The following is a 24,817-nucleotide window of genomic DNA, read 5'->3' as shown; positions in this document are numbered from 1 at the left end:
GATGAGTCTTATGTAGACGAAACGCGCGTCTGGCGTATTAATTTATAATCCTGGTACCTTTGATAACGTTTCTCAACCTTCTGTCTACACGTTTAGCCATGTAGATTAAACAAACATACAGAAATACGCACTGTAAAGCTCAGTTCAAATGAAATCCGAGTCCGATGTCAGAATAGGTAACAAAAGAATCTAAGCAAAATAGCAATGATACATCAATTAAAAAAGGACTTCTAGCAGTTACTGACATGTCAGCTCTATGTTTCAATCAAACTGATTGAACGATTATGTTTTCATCATATGAAAATCAAGCACAATCCCTCCCGTTAGGCGTTTAGTATCATACCATGATACAATATATAAGAAGAACATAACCAGTATTACTGCAACAACTGGTTTTAGAACAAATATGTTCCTTTGAATACAATACAGCAAGAAATTTGGAGCTAGTAGATCTATCCATATATTTGCAATAATGTATCCCAACATAAGAACACTGCATTATAAATACCCTATTGAGAAAGATATGTTCAATGTTGTCTTCTAAAGAAAGCTTTACAAAAATACTGTGCTCTAGGGTTAGTTGGCATCAGTAAACATGGACCAAAGATCATTCAATGGAAGTACAATTTAAAAATATGTTTAGATTCAATCGACGATTATGAAAGACAATGAGTTAAAACAAAACGAATAGCAACATGAAAACATAACTAATCCTTCAGATAAAGGCAATAGTTGTATACCGCTGTTTAAAAGTCATAACCCGATTGAAAGGAAACACATCCGTGTTACAAATTGAAACTGAAGGAAACACATCAAATTTTAGAGGAAAACAACGAAACTACCAAAACGCTTAAATGCAACTACAAAAAACCGCCAACATACATAACGAACTATTTGATAACTACTGCCATGTTCCTGACTTGGTACAGGACATTTAGATAAAACAAAATGGAAGGTTGAACTGGTTTTATGGCTAGTCAAATCTCCATTTGTCATTCCGGGAGTCAGGATGGCTGGTTATCACATAAAAAAATTATCTGACCTCATAAACCAAATGCAATAACTTGTTTCCCAATCCACAAATGTGATATCTGTTTACGAGTAGTTTTCATACCTCGGACGGACCTGTTCAACAAAAATCTTTTGTCCGCATCAATCTAAACTGACATTATTTTCTCTTTCTTTCTGCAAATCTATATAGCTGCACAGTACTTCAGTTATAATTTTAGATAAAGAGGGACTGTAATATACAAGTTACAGCAATATTGGAAAAAAAAATTTGTTCGCATCAATTTATAGTGCCAGCATGCAGGGGCGGATCCAGCCATTTTAAAAAGGGGGGTTCCAACTATATGTATGCTCCCATTCAAATGCATTGATCGTCCAAAAAAAGAGGGGTTCGAACCCCTGGAACCCCTCTCCCTGGATCCGCCAATGAGCGTGTCCTCTTTTTATTCAAAATATTGAATCATAAACAAATATAAGTAGTTTTCATACATCAGACTGAGTCGTGTAATAAAATCTTTTGACCGCATCAACCAAAACTTACCATATTTGCTTTTTTTTTAAAAATAAATCTATATAGCTGAACAGTAATTCAGTTATAATTTAGGTCAAGAGGGACTGTAGTATATAAATAACTGCAATATTGGAAATCAATTAAGAGTGCCAAAATATCGCATCAGAAACAAAAATCAGTAGTTTTCATACCTCAGACTGACTCATGTAACAAAATTATTTGTCTGCATCAATCAGAACTGACCATATTTGACAGCATCAACCCAAACTGACCATATTTGACCACATCAACCAAAACTGACCATATTTGCTCTTGTTTTTGTAACTCTTATAGTCGCATAGTAAATCTGTAATATTTTTATGTAAGGATGGATTGTATAATCATGATAATACAAATGATAAAAATATTCGAACACAATGCTACCTTATTTCGTTTGCATCAATTGAGAGTGCCAGCATGTCCTCTTTTTATTCAAAATCTTGCATCATAAACAAATATCAGTAGTTTTCACTCGTAAACAGATATCACATTTGTGGATTGGGAAACAAGTTATTACATTTGGTTTATGAGGTCAGATAATTTTGTTATGTGATAACGAGCCATCCTGACTCCCGGAATGCCAAACGTAAAACAATTCAAATAATAATTCCCCCCCCCATAATACTAACGGCCTAATTTATGTACAAAAAATGAAAGAAAAACAAATAATTTGTGTAACACATCAACAAAAGAAAATCACTAAATTATAGGCTCCTGACTTGGAACAGGCACATATATGCAGAATATGGCGGTGTTAAACATGTTCTCTTGCCCGGCGACTAAAAATCTGTAATAAAACCGGCAAAATAGCAAAATCCGATATAATATTAATCGCTATTTTGCCGAAGCCTTTATATTTAGACAAAGAGTTCTTAAAACGTATAAATTAGTTCTAGCCGTAGAATTTATAAATCAATTTTAGCCGTAGAATTTATAAATCAATTTTAGCTGTAGAATTTATAAATCAATTAATTCTAGCCGTAGAATTTGTAATCAATTCTAACCGTAGAACTGTTCTAGAAGTAGAACTGACCAGATTTGGTCACTTCTAACTAGAACTGTCTAAAACTGTTCTAGGGTAGAACTGTCAGGATCAGTTCTATGCAGAACTGTCCAAATCAGTTCTAGATATAACTGACCAAATCAGTTCTAGGTTAGAACTGTTCTAGCTAGAACTGACTAAAAGGTGTCAGGCTGACAGTTCTACGTACTGTCCTAGAACAGTTCTCCTGACAGATTCTGACAGATTTAATGAGAGGTTAGAAGAGATCTCCACTGTATGCGTATATGTAAAGTTTCGAAGTGAATTGGTATCACTTTATTCCTTTATCAAGCAGTTCCTAAAGTGTGATGTACAATCAAAAACGATGCTATGGTTGTTTTGTACTTTGTCTGAAGGTACAATAACATATTTTTATGAGTTGACAGAAGTATTTAGCAACACTTGGGTCTTTGAACATAAATGAAACACGTGTTTTTAGACAAATGAGGTCTGTTGATCACGATTTATATCAACAGATTGAAATCACCTTCTTCTTACAAACTTCGGGATTTTCGAAATAACTACGTTTTTTCTACTTCATCAGTAGATTACCTCACCTAACTTTGGCGAGAAACATTTCTAAACTTTGGGTCCACAACATATGAGCAGGAGATTTGACTAGCCATAAAACCAGTTCAACTTACCATTTTGTTTTATCTAAATGTCCTGTACCAAGTCAGGAACATGGCAGTAGTTATCAAATAGTTCGTTATGTATGTTGGCGGTTTTTTGTTTTTGCACTTAAGCGTTTTGGTAGTTTCGTTGTTTTCCTCTAAAAGTTGATGTGTTTCCTTCAGTTTCAATTTGTAACACGGATGTGTTTCCTTTCAATCGGTTTATGACTTTTAAACAGCGGTTACAACTATTGCCTTTATTTGAAGGATTAGTTATGTTTTCATGTTGCTATTCGTTTTGTTTTAACTCATTGTCTTCCATAATCGTCGATTGAATCTAAACATATTTTTAAATTGTACTTCCATTGAATGATCTTTGGTCCATGTTTACTGATGCCAACTAACCCTTGAGCACAGTATTTTTGTAAAGCTTTCTTTAGAAGACAACATTGAACATATCTTTCTCAATAGGGTATTTATAATGCAGTGTACTTATGTTTGGATACATTATTGCAAATTTATGGATAGATCTACTAGCTCCAAATTTCTTGCTGTATTCTATTCAAAGGAAAAAGTAAAAACACAAAAATACTGAACTTAGAGGAAGATCAACTGGGAAAGTCCATAATCACATGGCAAAATCAAATAACAAAACGCATCAAAAACGAATGGACAAGAACTGTCATATTCCTGACTTGGTACAGGCATTTTCAAATGTAGAAAATGGTGGATTAAACCTGGTTCTATAGCGCTAACCCTCTCACTTTAATGACAGTCTCATCAATTTCCGATATTTTTACATTGATGCGTTAAATAAACAGACACAATAAATATAATATTTGTTCTAAAACCAGTTGTTGCAGTAATACTGGTTATGTTATTCTCATATATTGTAGTATGATACTAAACGCCTAACGGGAGGGATTGTGCTTGGTTTCTATATGATGAAAACATAATCGTTCAATCAGTTTTATTGAAACCTAGAGCTGACATGTCAGTAACTGCATGAAGTCCTTTTTTAATTGATGTATCATTGCTATTTTGATTAGTTTCTTTTGTTACCTATTCTGAAATCGGACTCAGATTTCATTTGAACTGAGCTTTACATTGCGTATTTCTGTGTGTTTGTTTAATCTACATGGCTAAACGTGTAGACAGAGGGTTGAGAAACGTTATCAAAGGTACCAGGATTATAAATTAATACGCCAGACGCGCGTTTCATCTACATAAGACTCATCAGTGACGCTCAGACTAAAATAGTTATAACGCCAAACACGTACAAAGTTGAAGAGCATTGAGGACCCAAAATTCAAAAACGTTGTGCCAAATACGGCTAAGGTAATCTATTCCTGCGATAAGAAAATCCTTAGTTTTTTTTCGAAAAATTCAAATTTTGTAAACTGAAAATTTATAAAAATGACTGTTGAGATCTCGCAAAATATGTTAACCCACCAAATTTTGCATCTGGCCTTTATTAGTCTTATTCAGTTTTATTGAAATTGTAGTTCATTTATATGTTTTGGAGTTTATCATGTTGTCCATTTACACTGAACTAGTACACATTCTTGTTTAGGGGCAAGCTGCAGTCAACTTTCAGTTGCAGGATTTTCTCGATGTGTTGAAGACCTATTGGTGGCATTCGGCATTTGTGTGCTCTTTGGTCGGGTTGTTGTCTCTTTGACATACCCCATTACATTCTCAATGTTATCGATACAGTTTGACAGCTTTATACATAAACATGTTTAGCCTTTTTTTATTTAAAGAGGGACGAAATATACCAGAGGGACAGTCAAACTTATAAACGAAGAAAAAAAATGACAACGCCATGGCAAAAAATGAAAAAGACAAACAGACAAACAATAGTACACATGACACAGCATAGAAAACTTAAGAATAAGCAACACAAACCCCACCAAAAACTAGGGTAAGCAGATCCTGCTCCACATGTGGCACCCATCGTGTTGCTTATGTGATAATAAATCTGGCGATAACCTAGCCATACTGCTTCTTTCGATCCAAACATGAACTTATAACCCCTACTGATCCTTTAATTAGTTATGCATATAATATGAAGAAGACGAAAATGAAAATGAAAGTGTCTGAAAAGTAATATACCGTCCGCACTAGTAAACGTAAAGCAAGGGGGGATAACTGTCCTAAAAGATTACACAAACTTAATAAACATTCGAATAAGTCGTGGCAAGAATTAGGGTCAGTACACTAATAGAAAGTTGACCATTTTTCATGGCAATGGATTTGTTTGTACATGTGATCATGGATAGATCAAATTATTGGACACAAATGATATAAAAACATACAAAAAACAATATACAATATTGGTATACATGTATAAACAAAAACATACAATCAAGAATACACACACTTACAAAACAAAAACAAATCATGAAAGTTCTTATGAACAATGTACCTTGACATTAAGGTCAAATTCAGATCAAACCTGACGACTATGTACAATGTACATTGTACAATTATACTGTACACAAAAAAGTAAGTATTATTAAATGTACATGAAAAACAGAATGTATCATAAAAACAAACTAGAAACAAGGTCAAGGTCAGATCAACCTTGTCAGACGAATATGCATATTTTACAGATATTCTGTTCACCTGATAAACTTGGTCAATTGTTGACGGTATCTAAGATAGCGGACTACTCGCGTTACCTTAACATTGAATAGGAAGCAATGAATTAAGGTCACGGTTATATTTTTCTCTCTGACGAAGATTTAAACTTTGGAAGTATTCTGTAGATGAAATGTAGGTGTCCTATTATAAAAACAAATGAACGAGAGAAAAAAGCTGATGATAAAATCAGCGCCTGAACAAGTAAAGTGGGATAAAACACAATGGAGTAGAATAGAATTGTAAGAAAACAAGTCATTTATTTACAAGATAAATGTATCAAGGATCTTCTGAAATACAAATTATGCAACTAGTACCTTGTACAAATGTATAAAGGTTATCTTTTGAAAATTGTTTTTTTTTTGGAATTGCGCCACAAAACGTTAGAAATTGACATCGTAAGTTTAGAGCCTGTTGCGGTCCATTCCTTTACACAACTCCGGATTTTAATTACTTATCTGTTGTACAAAGTCACAGTTCGGTGAATGTTAAAGATAAATAAATACAAAAATAAAACCACAGTTTACTTGACGTAACGAGAACGTTTTTTGTGGTAAACATTTTGTATACATTCGTATATTCTAAAACATGACAACCCACACAAATCTCACTGTAGCAGGTTAATCGGTGTTTTATATGTTATGATTTGCTTGGGTGGTTTTTAAAAAAATCTGTAGAATAAAGTAAATGTTACGTCCTGTTAAAGTCATACATGTCCATAATATCATTGATGAGAAATATGAAATGAATTTGATTTATTTAAAGGTCAGTGATTTTTATTATCAATTTTATATTTTATGTCAAAAAATGCGAAAAAGATTAAATGATGGTCTATGGACAATTAAACAGCTGTGTACATTGTAAAATTGAACTGTTACATGTAAGACAGGTTATACGGTATACATTGTTTTTTTATGAATATGTATGAACACCTTGAGGTCAGCCCAATAAGTAAGACCATCCCCCAAAAAGAAAGGATATTGAGTGAAAATGGAAAAACAGCATTTAAGTAAACAATACGAAAAGGGTTAAATGATGGTCTTTAGCCAACTAAACGAAGGCATAAATTACTTTAATTTTGGACTAGTACATGTAACAACAGTTATACGGTATACATTTGTGTTTGATGAATAATTTTGAACACCTTGCGGTAAATCCCAAAATGAGAAAGGATGTGAAGATAAACAAAAAAAAATAATATCATCAACGTCATATGCATGCTAAATTAACTTTGGGAAACTGTGTGACATAAGCATTTAAAATGTCTTATGTGTTCAAGAACAGGAAGAGGATTAAGTAAGCGCTTAAATCATACCAGCTATTGTTACATATATTATACAAGTTAAAAAAATGAGACAAATATAAACAAGATCTCCAAAGTAAAAAAATAAGGGGGAAAATTGCTGTGTTTAAGAACTATGTACATGTAAAACACACACCATTAGATACATGTACATACATGTAGGACAGCATTTGCTTTAAGAAGCTATTTTGTATTCAATACGTCCGTCTGTTAATTTTCGTTGGTTTTTCCCGTATCACGTTAAATATAAAAAAGAAGATGTGGTATGATTGCCAATGAGACAACTATCCACAAAATACCAAAATGACACAGACATTAACAACTATAGGTCACCGTACGGCCTTCAACAATGAACAAAGCCTATACCACATAGTCAGCTATAAAGGCCCCGATAAGACAATGTAAAACAATTCAAACGAGAAAACTAACGGCCTTATTTATGTAAAAAAAATGAACGAAAATCAAATATGTAACACATAAACAAACGACAACCACTGAATTACAGGCTCCTGACTTGGGACAGGAACATATATAAATAATATGACGGGGTTAAACATGTTAGCGGGATCCCAACCCTCCCTCTAACCTGGGACAGTGGTATACATGTAACAGTACAACATATAATAAGAACGAACTATAAAAATCAGTTGAAAAAGGCTTAACTCATCAAGTTCATTCGATAGAAATTACGACGTAATGGTAAAATTAACTTGAGCAAAACCCATATCGCATAATCAGCGAAGTTCATTTTCTTTTCCAGAATGTAAAATACTTTTATATACGTATTTGTTATAAATTGCAACTTTATATATCTTCACGTATAAATATATTAATCGAGGTTTTTAAAGGTGTTACAGTAATGTTTTCTCAAGCTCATTTGTATGCATATATACCTTTACGATTTCCAACAAAGATTTTAATATGTAACATTGAAGTGATAATGTCACTTGACATTTAAAGGTTCTAGTTAGTGTAAATTTACTGTTCATATGAAATTAGTCCAAAATATTTTAATTCGTGTTACGGTTATATTATACGAAAGGATGTTTTATAATTTTTTACTTATATAATGTGCATGTTGGGAATTTTGTCAAATTATTCATTAAATTTGTAGCTTGACTAAAAGAATACAATCTCGTAGATAATATAAATATTTAAAAAATCGCTCAAATTTGCTGCTGCTACTTTATGGAACAGCCTTACAAACCGTTTCAGGACTGAAATAGTTTTTCATCCTTTTAAAAGTCATTTTTAGTCCTATAACGGACTGGAATGTCGCTGTCGCTGTTCTGCTTGCAGATCATTCTTGAGCTGCTTTTATTTTATGTTGCTTTTGGTTGCTTTGGTCTAGCATGTTTTACTTTAATCTAAAATTGTTGCATATTTGTATTGCATGTTATGTATGTGAGTTTCAACTTTGTATTACAGGTTGTTTTGAATGTCAAATTGGATTGTTTTTATGTTGTTTTATATATGTTTTTATATTCGGTCAAAAGCTCCTTAGAGCTTGTGTTGTATATTTGTATATTATGCCGAATCAAAATAAAGTTTTCTGATTTTATCTTATCTTATCTTATATACACCCGTTCATCAATGAATTATGCTTTGAGGTACTGTTAATCAATCCACCTGTGCATGTATTGGTTGATTTTACGTCCAGTGGGAAATATTATAAATTCACAATAAATAATAGGTAAACTCTTCTTCACTTTTTGTGAGACAGGAATATGCTTTACCGACTTTAATTAAATGTTAACACACGGAAGAGTATTAGATTAGTATGTTTGTATATATTTTGGCGACAGTTCAAGCAGTTTTTATTTTGTTGTTGAATTTTGAAATTCATAGCTCATTGGTATTCTGTACTGATCGCCCATTTTTTTTTTTGGAATAATTTTTTACCCTTTGACGTATTGAGTAATAACCTAGACTTATGTTGGTGCCTAGAGATATGGAGATAATTGCAGGTACATTTGTCCATACTAATGTCTCATGACTTAGTAAACAGATCAAATTATTATATCATTTTTTGTTATCAATATTTGTCATGAACATTTATAAGAATGAGGCAGTGAAAAAGTCACAGTGCGTATTGCTGTGTGCCTTTTTCACATTGACTAAAAGTAAAGGGGGCGGTTTGAGATCTTACAAAACATGGTTAACACGGCACACATTTTGCACCTGTCCAAAGTCAGTAACCTTTGGCATTTGTTGCATGGTCTTTTGTGTCTTTCTTAATTTATTCATTTACTAGAATACAACCGCGAAATCGCGGGCATATACAGCTGGTAAACAGTTGTAGGATGAATTTTTGTAATAGATATTATGTCTGGAGAATTTTATATAAGTTATCAAAAGCCCTCTCCCTTTTTTCCAAAGACCGTTATTTGTTTCCTTCAGTCTGTTAAATTCAATTATTTTCGTTTTTCTGGCCTTATTCCACAATTATTCTTCCCCTTTGGTACAGTGCATTTTTTGGTAAAAGTCAAATTAAATTAAAAATTTGCACCGCTTCAAACATGAAATAAATGAAACTGGTTGTAGACCATTATTATTCTAATAAAACATACATCTAGGGCAATCCATCCGTGCTTTTTCTTTTGAGAGCCCTATTAACATGCCAATGGTAGGATTTGAATCTTGTATAAATGCAATCTAATCAAAATATAATCTCTGATTACGTTATACTGGTAGTTACATATGAGTATAACGTAATCAGAGATCAATATTTTAATTAGATTGTTATAAATGACTAAGGCTAATTTGAGTGGTGGTCGGAGGGGCCCTGATCCGGAATCCTGGGCTTAAAAACTTGAAATTTCGAGGTGCGTATTTTAACGAAATTCATATCCCGACATCCCAAAATTTGAAAAAAATATTCCCGGATCCCGTAAGGATCAATCCCGAAATCCCGAGCTTAAAAACACCCGATCCCGACGTCCCGAAAAAGTCCTACCTCCCTCTAATCTTTATCCTACATTCATTTTGGCCAAATCACTACTTTTACTTTCAACAATAAGTGTTTATGCCCCATTTATGGGCATAATGTTTTCTAGTCTGTGCGTCCGTTCGTTCGTTTGTCCGTCCGTCTGTCCCACTTCAGGTTAAAGTTTTTGTCGAGGTAGTTTTTGATGAAGTTGAAGTCCAAACAACTCGAAACTTAATTAGTAAATATGTTTCATATGATATGATTTTTCTAATTTTAATGCCAAATTAGAGATTTTACCCCATTTCACGGTCCACTGAACATAGAAAATGATAGTGCCGTTGTGGCATCCGTATACTATGAAAATCCGCATTCTTGTTTCCACATGTTTTACTTATTTCAATATATATGCAACTGGTATGACCCCTTAGATAGTAAATATTTCAAAGAAAACAGTAGACAAAATACAAACAGTCTCTATATATTATAGTGATATAGTCGTAGTTTACATGACGTGGATAAACGCGAAAAATAATTGTCTCTAAGGAGATATAATAGTTGTGGTTCTTGCGATCTAAAAACCATGATACGCTCTGATTGGCTTATTTATTTTTCATTTTTGTAATCTGTCATACGATTGGTTATTCTTGTTGGCTTGTTTAAAACCGGAGGTCTTATCTTTGACTAAAATTCAGTCTGATGACGGAAACAATATCCGGACACCTATTTTATCGTTTTTCTCCCAAATTAACTCAATCTGAATAATCATAAGAATGGATGACAAATGCGACTATGCATGTTACTGTTAGAACACAGAGATATGATGATTAATTTATTGTGGAAGGAAGAGAAGCGACACACAAAATGAGGTCTTCTCCTTTAATAGTATAGATATGTTTCGAAGTTTAGTGAGACGTCCATTTTCACTGAACAAGTATATATTTTTAATAGAGCCCACCTCCACGAGGATTTCTCGCTGTGGGGAACACCGATTGGTAGACTTCGGCTGTATTCTGCTCTTTGGTCGGGTTGTTCTATCTTTCACTCGTTCTCCGTTTCCATTCTCAATTTTATTGATGATTAAACCAAATGCCCTCTAATTGTATGATGAAAATATCTACATGTTGATGTAATTACTATTCTAACTTACACATACTTTTAAACTATAGAGAAATATATAAAAGTACATAATAGTCATGACTGTTACAATAACAAACTCCGCATGCGACAATAAGTCGTGTGATACGGCAAACATTATACATGGAGTTATTTTATGACAAAATGAAAATACATAATTGTTTTATCTAACTAGCAATCATTATGATTACCCGTTCTGGATACAGAAATTTTGAAAACTTTGGACTGGGAACCACAAAGAAGTGACCGTTTGGAATAAGACATGTAAATTGTATATGCATTAACTATATCTGCAGCCCAATAAGGGGGTCCTTGTTCCATACCCCTCTAAATCCGTCTCTTATTATCAAAACCACGCCAAAAGGATGACGTTATTCTAATGATAAAATGTGTTCGGTTGATAACATGGAGTGGAAGCATGTTAGGGGAGTTCTGGTAAATGTTTTACTGCTAACTAACTTGTTTTAACTATTGGTTAGGATAATAAAGAAGCCGACTAGATTAAATTTGTAGACTATGTGATGCAATTTTATAGATACCAGAAGAGGTGATATGAGTGACAAAATTATACAACTCTCCATCCAAGTCACAATTTGTAAAAGTAAACCATTATAGGTCAAAGTACGGTCTTCAAAACGGAGCTTTGGCGTATGCTTTTATTTTGAGTTGTTGACTTCTTTGCTTTCCTTTTACAAAATTATTATTCGGGTAGGAACAAAAAAATAAAACGAACTTAATTGAAGCATTTTGAAATTTTAAGAAGTCTGTGTGGGATGTTTGAATGTTGCCATTTTATGCATTTTGAATTGTTCACTTCATAGTTTGAATTTCAGGTTTGAACAGATCTTTATCGAGTGGGAAGAATAAATTAAAAGAATTTAAAGCTAAATTAAATATTCAAATTTTAAATATTCTACGTGGGACATTTAAGATCGGATACATATTTTAGCGTTATGTCCATTTCAAGAGCAATATGATCATTTCACAATTCGTTTTAAAATAGTTACATTGAATGAATACCCAAGTTAGAGCACCAATTTTCATTAAAATATCAAGAATCATCTTTTAACTTCAGGTTTAACGAAGGGTTTTAAACATGTCACTGTTATGAATTTTAATGTCATTTTCTCTTCATCACCACAATCCACTATCCTTGTTAGATATATTTACAGATTCCTTTGTTACATTTTATGTAGTTTAAAGTAAAAACGAAGTATATATCCCTGTTACACCCATAAATAAATTCAGTCATTATATTGTTTACTGCGTATTTTAAATATATTTGATTCGTCCTTGTTGTGTTGATTTATTTAAAGTTTTAATAGTAACAATGTGACAAATTCCCCCCTGTAACATGTGTAATAAGACTCCTTGTTTACAGACACATAATTTTCACATGTTTATTTACTTAAGTTACCCTTTTTTCTTATATTTACAATGTTTATATACTCTGACTTCCTGATTTGTATACCCCTGTGGTTCACACTTTGTACTATATACAGTTTGCGTTCAAATATTATTTATCATAATAGATTATGTTTGATACATTGTACTTTGAAAGGTTTATAATCTTTAAACATGTTTAATTAATGTAATTAAAAAGATAATACACCATACTATTTTGTTGTAAATTGCAAATGTGAGTGAACCTAGCTCTGTCTGTCGCTTAATATTTTGAACAAGTGCTTTATATCTTTATGTATTCTATCAGTCAAGTTCTATAACTGTGTCAGATTTTATCAATATTTGTCTTTCTGTTTAGAAAGATTTTCGCTAAGGAGGCACAGACAGACAGACAGATCTTTTAAAGATAAAACAAGTACTAATTGTTGAAACGATTATGGTGATATGATTTGCGTTTGAACTTCCAGTGGCAAATATCACATGCATATTATGATGACTACAGTCATAGGACAATAGTGAGTTCCCACTCCTGAAATGTCCTTTCATTTCAACTAAAATCTAATTTTCCCCAAGTACCATAAGATGTAGAAATGTTTAAAGTGTTATTGTTTATTTGTCATTGATATTGTGTATGCTCATTTTAATTATCTGACAAGGTGAACACAAAGAAAAGTATTTGTTGAAAAATTTGCTGTGTATTCTAACCAAATCAAAATCGTAAAAAATTTCCATTAAATACTGAAAACAAACCTCATAAAAATTATGGCCAAATAAATAATAAAAATTTAGAGATTTTTCTATCTTACATGTATGGCTTCTATTTTATAAAAATCGCTAATAAAGTTTATTTGATTTTTGTTTTTTGTTTTTTCTTTTAAAATATTGATTGTAGTTGAAATGAAGTGGGAACTCACTTTTGTCATATGACTGTAGTTAATGTAACATGATAATATAAACGTTTCTCCTTACGAGATCGCCCTAAACATACATGAAATATTTGCCACTGGACGTTTAGCAACCGACAATCAATCAACCTGTACGAGAAGACAGGATTCACTGGATTTTTAAGTTCTCCCATGCAAATGATTTTTACAGTTCGCGTATCACCCTTATTAGAAGTCAATTTATTTGACCACATCCGTAGTGGAAGTAATAAGTTGTCTGTAAAAATTAACCGACCGTACACGTAGGTGCCACTCAGGGCCGGGTAGTTAAGGTCATAACCATCCACATAGTAGATTAAAATAACAACGGAGTTAAATAGATATTATTATTCCACTGCATGTTGAAATAGGAATTTTTTTTTGAGTGAACAAATCTTCATATCTCCCTCAGGCACGGGAAAATAAATGATTTGTATATATAACTGCGAAGTGTACAACTAATCATATTTCAATTTTATAAAATAAATATTAAGATATTGAAAATAAATATTAAGATATTGAAAATAAATATTCCATAAGTAAATATAATTATTTAGACAGTAATAGTCAAATAAGCATCAGTTCAACACTTCCTTGTTTTACACTGACCAGGAACTGATAGATATACAATGGAAAGTAAGACATACATCAGTGAACTTTGATACGACGCCAAATATTTCTCATCGGATTTCAACTACTAGTACTGTTGTTAGAGAATAAGGAATAATTATTCAACTTGCTGAGGCTCAAAGTTCAAACCCGTTTGAGTGAGGTTCGTATTGATTAATCTTCAGTTACATATTAAGGCAGCAACCATTTGATTTTCTGGGGGGGGGGGGGGGGGGGGGGGGCTATGGGTTTTTTTTCTGGACAAGTCGAAAACAATTTTTTCTTTCAATTTTAGCATTACATATAGTGGCAGCTGAGGGTAATACAAACAATTTTTTTTTCTCAGAATCAAAAACAAATTATTTTTTTCTCCAAAAACTGGAAACAAACTTTTTTTCCATAAAAAACCATAGCCCCCCCCCCCCCAGAAAATCGAATGGTTGCTGCCTAAGCATGCCTTTGTGTTGTTTGTTGTTTGTTGTGTGTTTTTATTTTGGACATGGTGTTATACGCATTTTTGTGACTTGTCGGTATTTTGCGACTTTTTAGAGACACCTGACTGTTGTTATGTTTTGAGTTTCAGTGAATATAAAATAATATGTATTTCTGGTGAATCAGTTCTTCCATTAGGTGTTATTGGCTTTGAACTGGTTGTTAGTAACTGCGAGTACTCGTCTATGTGTATTTGTTAGATGTATTTCTGTTTATATCATCTGATGACTTAAGCTTTTTTCAACTGTATACTTTATTCTTATGTTGTACTGTTACACCATTTTCCCAGGTTAGGACGAAGGGTTGGTGCCTACAAAACAGTTTTACCCCGCCAAGTTTTGCATGTGCTTGTCCAAAGCCAGGAGCCTATAATAGTTCAGTGGTTGTGGTTTGTTGTTACGTGGTATGGGTTTTGCTCATTGTTGAAGGTTATAAGGTGACATATAGTTGTTAATGTCTGTCTCATTTGGTCTATTGTGTAGAGTTGTCTAATTGGCAATCATACCACATCTTCTTTTATATGAACGTAGTTTTCAATTTAGACTCGTTTATATATATATATATACAACTCGTCTAAACATCAACCCAACAATGTTAGATCTGTAAATTTGCTTTCGCAAATTTTTGGTTCTTCCCTCGCCGGGATTCGAACCCATGCTACTGTGATATCGTGACACCAAATATATTATATATATATATATATAATTTATATTAAATGACTGAATAAATAGTCAACGATCAATTTTACAGGGCGATGGATCATGTAATATGATTCTGCACACTACAAAATATAATATATAACAAGTCAAAAAGGGTACAACATCACCATTAAATAACTATAAAATATACAAATATTAGATATTTCGGATAACAGATATCCTTCTTCGGTAATTGCACAATGACTATATATATATTTAAACATGCCATTTGTCATTTGCCATTCGCCATTATTTTGTAAATTATGATTTACAGAAAACGAATTGTTTTGTACCAAGGCTTTTACAGTATTTTAAACAGTCATTTAAAGATACATGTGTATAAAGTGTACAACAAAACTTGTAAGGTGTCAAATACTATAGGAAGAAAATGGATGCATATCAAGTAATCGGTGCAATGTGGGTAGTGTTACGTGTTGCTAAACGTTGTGAAAACGTTGACCGTGCATACATTTTTGGAATTAAGCGCTTCCGCGCTTCATCCAAAACGTACTTAGGTCAACGCTTTTACACCCAAATGAAGAAACAAAAAAGCATGAAATTTTTAAATAAAAGTAGAAGTCAATTACAAATTCATTGAACGTTCCATAGCTAGTGTTGTCACGAAATGTAGACATTCATTATTTTTTTTAATATTTACATTATGGTTGCACTATAGCTTTTGTTAACGTATAGAAAGTATATCAACAACTAGATGGTACAAAATAAAATAGAATTTAAAATTGAAAATGTCTATGATTTAAATTTAAAATAGGCGTTATTAGTGTTGTACATTCACCAAAGACTTATGAAGAACGTTTCATTATTATTTGTAAGCTCTTTATAATGCGATTGGGTATTCCTTTAAATACGGTTAGACTTCCTTACATACTATTTCATTATAATCGAAAATTCAGTTCACTATTTGTCATCTTTTAAAGAACGTTGATATATAATAATTATGAGGGTCAAGATGGGGTCTTCCGTTTCTTTACTGTCTAATTTATTTGGACGTTTTTTCCCGATTTTTTTTTATTTACGGTGGCACCCAACACATTGACTAAAAAAAATTTGGCTCGTTTAATTTTTATAAAATTTTGACAAAATATTAACTTTGACCCTTTGACAAAAATGTAATCATTTAATAAAAATTGAACCACACACAAATTTCATTGGATATATTATATAGAACTTTGTCAAACACTACTTTTGATTATAGAGAAGCTTAATATTTATAAAACCAATATACCGTAATTAAAACGTTCAGCTGATGTTAGAGAGTTATCTCCCTGAAGTGATATGTACCACCTTAATTTGTCAATTATTCTCTATTCTGTTTATTATAGCACCACAAAATAAATTCTCGATGCTGGATTATTTTTTGCCTATTTGTCTATATTCTTTATTATTTCTTTCCTTAATACTGCATATTTGAAAATTATTCGCTACTCTGTAAACCCCACTCAGACCCTCGTGTAAATGAAACGGTCTAAGTGATACATTCGTTAGATTATGATTTCGTTTTGGGAAATTCTATGCACGTAAAATGTAAGTAATTTATAATACTTTGGAAAATTTTACAATTAAAAGTAAATATAAACTGTATCTAGAATTTATACTTTGATGTAAGAAAAAAAAAGGGAACCAATAAATAATCGGCAATAAATAAAATCGAACGATGTATATGTATATGTAAGAAGATATGTTATATCCGTAGATATTAGTATTGTCTTTTACAATTTTGTGAAACTAATTTCAAAAAAGTTTTACCATAGTGATAAAAATGCATTGTACAATGTACGCACAATTTCTACTTTGAGGGACAAATAGAAAATAACACTTGCCATTTGTTAAATCGAATGATTCACGTGTATATTTCAGAGAATATTCTAGTTATTTGTAATGTTATACTTTTTGTCTTGGTCGATTCATATCTTTTAACTGTAAGTACTTTTTGTAATTCAACAAAAGAAAATATATACATGATAACTGGAAAAACAAATCCTTTTAAGCTAAATCTGTAGTTAAATCGTAACAAAATTACCTTTCACAAATTTGCATTTTTGTACCTTGCAAGATCATTAAAATCATCTCCTGTTAGAAAACAAAATTCATAATCGAAATCATAAATCAAAAGTATGAATATTAAAAACCACATTTTATCCCAGTTGATGTTCTTTAAATAACTTAATAACCCCGTCGCATCTGTATGTCCGAATACTGTAATGCAGTGGTTGTCGTTTGAAGCTGTGTTACACATTTGTTTTTCGTTTATTATTTTGTACATATATTAGACCGTTAGTTTTTCTCGTTTGACATTTGTTATTTCAGAACCTTTTTTGGCCCACTATGCTGTATGGGCTATGCTTATTGTTGAAGGCAGTACGGTGACATATAGGTGTTAGTTGGTCTCTTGTGGAGAGTAGTCTCATTTGCAATCATACCACATCTTCTTTTTATGTATATAATTATATAACCCTGTATCAGTAAATAATGTATTGATTTCGTTGTATTTCAGAAACACACATTAACATCATATCATGTTGACGAAAACGTAACAACACTCAGCATTCATTATTATGACTAGTGTTAAGTTTTTTACATGACCAAAGCAAACAGATATAAAAAAAAAACTTAATCAAAATGAATATTTTGGTTGTGCTGATGTGTATTATTGGAATAAACTCAAGGGTAGATGCTGAAGATAACATAGATGGCAACAAGTTGGCACAAGAACTTAGAAAAATCAAGGAAGATATTGGCGTCAATCACATGCAGGTAATTTATATAGGTGGCAATACGTTAGCACAGGAACTTAGAAAGATTAAGGAAGATATTGGCGTCAATCACATGCAGGTAATTTATATAGGTGGCAATACGTTGGCACAGGAACTTAGACAGATTAAGGAAGCTATTGGAGTCAATTATATGCAGGTAATTTATATAGGTGGCAATAAGTTGGCACAGGAACTTAGAAAGATTAAAAAAAATTTGGTGCTAATTATACGCAGGTCATCTGCATAGGTGGCATGCACAAGGTTAGCACAGGATCTTAGAAAGATAAAGCAAATTATCTTTTTATGCAGGTAATATATATTTGCATAGTGACTATAGCATACAATTTTAAATAAGTTTTCTTCCTGTTAAGTTAACGTAAAATAAATAAAAAAACTGCCAAAATGTAAAATACACTCTAAAAGTCAATTCAGAAATAACAAATGTATGTATATTAAATCTGTAACAAGATACCGGTTTTTTTTTGTAAAGTTGTTTTAATTTGCAAACTAAATATGCTGGTGTTAGTTTACGTTAAATTATCACAAGTTTGTGAAGTGTAGGAAAAGTTTAGTTTAAACATATTTATTTATAGTGGATTGGGAAACAAGTTTTACAACTTATATTAATCCCCTTCCACTTTGCGAAAGTGAGGCCCACAGTTGTTAACACGAACTTATGTTTCAAATAAAAGTAAATACGATTGCACTTTATATAAAAAAAAAATCTGTTCGAAGCGCTTTTTTGTATTTACATTTATCGGGATGACTGAAAAAAAAGCTAACGAAAAGCAAAGTCGGGATATACATATGTATACAAATAGTTGTGTTCATGTCACATGATAATTTTGTCACGATTATCAAAATATTATTTAAGCTGTACAAAAACCCAACAAATATACCTACATGTGTGGCTTATACTTTTGTCTACAAACTACCCACCAGTTACACCCGAATGAAAAAGGAATTAAAAAGGTATAATAAAGAATCACAATTTGATTGTTTTTATTTTTTATTTCAGGAACAGTTCAATAATTTCCCCTATGAGATTAAGTCGGATACAGGGAACCAGTTGCTAGAAAGGGTAAGATTCTTTTTTTTTTGTTTAATGTCCAGTGGCAAACATTTCACTCAATTTTAGGAATCGAAAATCAATACTTTAACAATAAGTAAATACTGCTTTGTAGGTTGACCGAAATAAATAGACTGGCGCTGAAAAAAAATAGTCTTCTCGAAAGGGATAGAACATTTGTCTTGCAATTGTCCACCTTCTGCGCTATCACACCGTTGGTGTAATACATTGTAGTTATGATTTTTATTGGACATGACTACACATAAATATATACATCCGACACCGCCAAACAGAAATAGTCAATAATTTTAACAGCCTTACGAGAAACCATTGAGGATCATATTCACATACCTAATAAACCCTCAAGGGTAGGAATAATCAGATCATTTAACAAAGTTATGCAGTGCAGTACAAACACAATTAAAAACGGCCATGGTAAACCATATTGGAAAACAATATTTATCTAGACTAGCAATATATATGCTTGTGTGATGTACAATACTGAAAAATGAGAATTCGTTTCTTATCAATCCATAGTGCTTAATTTGTTAATACGAACTACCAATGATGCATGTGATTCAAAAAGTAATAAGAAAAAAATACCGACCGCCGACGAAAATTCAAATTGGAAAGTCTCTAGTCAAAATTAATGATAAAATCAAAAGCCTAGGCGCATCAAATGAATGAATAACAACTGTCATTTTCCTGACTTGGTACATGCATTTATTATGTAAAAAAAATGTGGATTAAACCAGGTTTATAGCCATCTTCGCTAGCCAAGGGTTACGATCCACTCCCGCTCTCTTCACCCTTGGCGGATTGAGATAAAATTTCGGAGACACAAGGTAAGGATTTTTATTGGTTGCAGTAGAAACTCGGTGCATCCAATCAAAAAGCGCCTATAAAATGATCACGTGTAGATGTAGAAAGTGTTTGTAAACATTTGCCACGTGTTTATTGCGCAACAAGTCTTTACATCACTTAACATACGACTATATTTAGTGACAACTGGAATGTTTTAATCAACTAATAGAAGTTCCTGTGTATGTTTCATGCACAAATGCATGAATGTTGACGTATATTTTCGTTTCCGGCTTTACCAAGTGTGTAGAATCTAGACGCTACAGTGTTTTTACCTCCAAATTGAAGAGTTCAAGTGCTACCATTGGTCAAGAATAATGTATTCGGAATGGGCGTGACTTTAATCTTCCGATAGATGGCGCAACATTGATATCACAAATGTTAGCTCAATCTGCCAAGGGTGAAGAGAGCGGGAGTGGATCGTAACCCTTGGCTAGCGAAGATGGTTTATAGCTAGATCACTAACTCTTGTTAAATACCAAAAAGGATACAGAATCCTGCTAAGAATTTAGCAGTTTAGTAATCAGTAATCAAATGATTACTTAAAAGTTGTTTCCCACTCAAACTTGTCAATATAAACTGTATCCTATAAAAGAGGGACGAAAGATACCAAAGGGACAGTCAAACTCATAAATCTAAAACAAACTGACAACGCCATGGCTACAAATGAAAAAGACAAACAAACAACAGCACACACGACACAACATAGAAAACTAAAGAATAAACAACACGAACCCCACAAAAAACTAGGGGTGATCTCAGGTGCTCCGGAAGGGTAAGCAGATCCTGCTCCACATGCGGCACCCGTCGTGTTGCTTATGTGATAACAAATCCGGTAAATAGTCTCGGTAGGTCACATTTATGAAAGGGAAGCGGATTGTAGTTACGACGTAAGGAACATATCCGATATCATTTGTGAAACGGTTATTCCATAACGTTCAACCAACTCGTGATGGCGTCCGTTAAATTTACGAAGGGATGATTTCAACTTCACCATTTGGAACTCTTGGTTTAATAGCTTCCGTGTGAGCAGCAACTCTCTATCAAGAAAATCATGATAGGAAATGCAAGCACGGGAATATCGTATCAATTGGGAGATATATACCCCGTATGCAGGTGCTGCTGGAATGTTGCTACTTAGAAATGGAAAGTTCACAATTTGAAAGCTGAAATCATCTTTTTTGTCGTAAAGTTTTGTTTTCAACCGACCCTCATTGTCAATTTCTAGATGTAAGTCAAGATATGAGGCCGACTTAACTGTATCTGTAGTAACCTTTATCTCTAGCTCGATTGGATAGATGCGTTCCACATAGTCACCAAATTTTGAATTATTTAGTGAAAGAACATCATCTATATAGTAAAAAATAGAGTTAAAGGATATTGCTAACTTCTTATCTTTCTTCCTAAGAAGTTCCTGCATGAAGTCAGCCTCATAATAATAAAGAAACAAGTCGGCAAGTAGAGGGGCACAGTTCGTTCCCATTGGAATGCCGACAGTCTGTTGAAAAACACGTCCTCCGAACGTAACAAATATGTTGTCAATCAAGAAATCAAGCATCTTGATAATATCAGTTTCAGAGAATTTTTTTGTTCGAATCAGAGTGATTCTTTACAAACGAGGATTTATCCCTCCCTAAGACAAGATACTTGTATCTACGTTGCATTTTTAATTCTTTTTGTTTCATTTACTATTCTTATACATGTAGATTCAACTAAGTTTAGACACGTCACTAAATGACTTGAATCGAGTCATAAACGATGTATATACCAAAATTGTAACTGTGCATTCAAGTAACCCAGATTCTACGTCAACAAGTTTTGATCGATGCTGCGATTTACAGGATAGTGCCTTGACCTACTTACCAGAGTTTCAATCAAAAGTAAGTTATTTTTCATAATCCGTTCCTTACAAAACCCCAGGAATCCTTGTACATGTATACACATTTTAAAACATAATTTTATGGTGACTCCCATTACTGTTGGAAGAAAATACCAACAAGTACTACGTATTATCAGAGCGCGATAAACTGATTTTTGAAACATTGATTTCAATCTGTTTCCTCGATTTTATTGATTAAATTGGACAATTTAGATTTTGAATTATTCTATAGACAACTCTCTATTGTAAAAAATCATATGCTAACCTCTAGATTTTTTTGGTTTTTGTCATTGAGTTGCTGCCTCATACTTGTATACTAAGAATTTAAATTGTATCATACTTACCTCTCGATAAATTCACACAGATTCAAAATGAAGTATTGTATCTATTCTTTTTTATTTACATCTAAACTCAAATGAACATTTTTATCAATGAAATTTAGTTCAGCACATGAAAACCTATGCCTTAAGGACGCCCTCAATCATATCAGACAAAGACAAAAAAGTTAAATGAATAAATTTATCATTGATACTAGACGAGCGTTTTTATCTATAACAGACTCACTAATGATGAAATGGAAATCAAAAAGTATAAAGGTCAAATAAATTACAAAGTTGAAGAGTAACACATTTGTATAAAATATGTATCTTATATCTTTTTTATCAATTGGTTTTCTATTACCATTTTTAGGTTGACCTGAATAAAGCATGTGTTACGACATCACCTATAGCTGTAAACAATTTAAAATACCCGACAGAACAAATCGGTGCAACAATGAAAACCAACTATGAGTACAACAAAAACGTTTTATGGCAGCACTACAGCACAACAGAAGGCGTGTCTGTCATCTACCCAGCCACAAAGTGGCACAATTGTCAGAACTTTGATCCTAGATTTAAGTAAGACAAATTGTAGAAAATTAATGTTTATGTTTGTGTAAGCATATAGTTGTAGGTGCATTAATGTGTATTCATTTGTAATATCAAAGTATTGTTAACATGTCAATATAAAAGAGGGACGAAAGATACCAAAGGGACAGTCAAACTCATAAATCTAAAACAAACTGACAACGCCGTACGTCATTATAAAGTAGAACTAAAGAGAACCGAAAAATTCAAAAGGATATTAAAACTCATAAGTTGAAAACAAAGTGGTAATTCATGGCTAAAGAAGAATACACATTATCAACATAGAAAAATAAAGACTAAGCGACACGAACCATACAAAAAACCGAGGTGGTCTAATGTGGACCGGAATGGTATGCCGTTTATTCTCCATATGTTGAACTCAAGACGAGATTTTGCATAATCTTCCAAATCTGTCAATTTGTTTTATTTTAATAAAACCTTCCGTGCACATATATATATGTACTAATTTTGTCTGGAGATCACGGGATCGCATTAATTCAATATTTTATGAGCTTTACACGCGGAACCGTTTTAAATTACTAGACGTCTATATATAATCATTTTATTCACGCATGAATAGTTAAATCGACTGCCAAAGAGACACTAATAATTAAAGAAACATTGATCATGCTTGAGCGGCATGATGAAGTCAACGAAAATAACATTATAAAGGTCGTATGCATCCAAAGATTACATGGATTAACCTTCACTCGGAACATTCAAACACAACAACAACAAAAAACAATTTGAAAGCAAAGGATGACAAATACCTCTAGTCCGAGGTGCTCTATGGTCACAATAATAAACCATCAGCAGCGGTATCGACCCATAGAAGAAATACCACTATACCAAAGACAGTTTACTTATCTAATTCTTGTTGTACAGTTTAAATGTTTCTGTATAATAAAAACCTTTTATTGTCATTTTCTGCTGGTCGTCGTGTACATTGTCATCTACCTTTAGTCGTTTTATTATCCCTCAGTTGTCTTTTTATGTTTCCACCCTAAGTGTGACTGGGAAAAAGTCACGTTGACCTTCTCCCAACCAGAAATAAAACCTCGTTATAATATGGCGTGTGTTTCGTAAGTACGCAGCCACGTCCAGTCAGAATGGAGACGTTAAATACAATGTAATTTTTACTTTAGAGAGAGTGCTACGCGCTCTTCACGATAAGAACCCTTGCATAACTTTTTGAGGGAACCTACCTATCATTAAGTGTACATTTCTTCTCTTTCTCAACATGCATGAAATGAAATGTCAAAAGATTTTAAGCAACCAAAAAAATCAAGGTTAGTTTTTCCAAATCAATAATTTTTCCTCTCTTTTTTCTCTTCCTTCGTTAGATCGTCATACGCAGCAGCTGCTTCGCCTACAGATAAAGATGTTGTTATAGTGATTGATACAAGTTCTTCTATGAGACAACCGTCTGGAGTAATAGACAAAACCAAAATTGTAATAGCCAAAGAAGCAGCTAATAATGTCTTACAAACACTCAAACCAAATGATAGGGTATGTAATTTTGTTGTAAAATTATTATGACCAGTTTTGTCGTTTTACTTCTGGCTGCAACTTTTCCATGCATAAACGGAATGATAAAATGAAAAAGAGCTTGGAATATACAAAGTATTTGTATTCTGTAAGACATGTCACCCTAGCCTCTGGGTCAACCATTAATTGCTCTTAGTACCCTTGAATGCAAATGGTGGAAAACAACACATATTAATGTAAGTGTCTTAGGTTTTTAACTGACTGGAGACCGAACCACAGACATCTAGAACTCACGTTTACAACGAATGAATTCAATATTAAATCAAAAAGTGTAAATAAATATAAGAAACTATCCTGATAAAATAACTATCTATACAATATAATACTTAAGGACGACATCAAAAGTTCAATGAAGGATAAAAAACTTAATTCACATAGTTTTTCACTGACCCCACACCCCCTCTTAACTTAATTTGGGAAAAATTGATT

The 24,817-nt window shown here is 32.7% G+C and overlaps 1 protein-coding gene across 2 annotated transcripts in view; it reads left to right on the top strand.

The window, feature by feature from the left end:
* The first annotated feature begins 14,141 nt into the window (after positions 1 to 14,141).
* The window catches only part of LOC143076896 (VWFA and cache domain-containing protein 1-like), a 29,369-nt gene continuing 18,693 nt past the window's right edge, over positions 14,142 to 24,817 (top strand). The window contains exons 1-6 of one of the 2 annotated variants that reach the window (XM_076252783.1): positions 14,142 to 14,322; positions 17,865 to 18,124; positions 19,142 to 19,204; positions 21,760 to 21,933; positions 22,623 to 22,831; positions 24,184 to 24,349. In XM_076252783.1, coding sequence (XP_076108898.1) covers positions 17,990 to 18,124; positions 19,142 to 19,204; positions 21,760 to 21,933; positions 22,623 to 22,831; positions 24,184 to 24,349 — 747 coding nt within the window. In that variant the 5' untranslated portion in view covers positions 14,142 to 14,322; positions 17,865 to 17,989. Of the gene's footprint in view, positions 14,323 to 17,864; positions 18,125 to 18,153; positions 18,203 to 19,141; positions 19,205 to 21,759; positions 21,934 to 22,622; positions 22,832 to 24,183; positions 24,350 to 24,817 lie in introns of those variants that run through there. The other variant, XM_076252784.1, reaches the window with a different exon arrangement.

The sequence above is a fragment of the Mytilus galloprovincialis genome, chromosome 5, assembly GCF_965363235.1.
Source record: "Mytilus galloprovincialis chromosome 5, xbMytGall1.hap1.1, whole genome shotgun sequence".
Lineage (NCBI taxonomy): Eukaryota > Metazoa > Mollusca > Bivalvia > Mytilida > Mytilidae > Mytilus > Mytilus galloprovincialis.
This window is presented reverse-complemented; position numbering and strand designations above follow the sequence as displayed.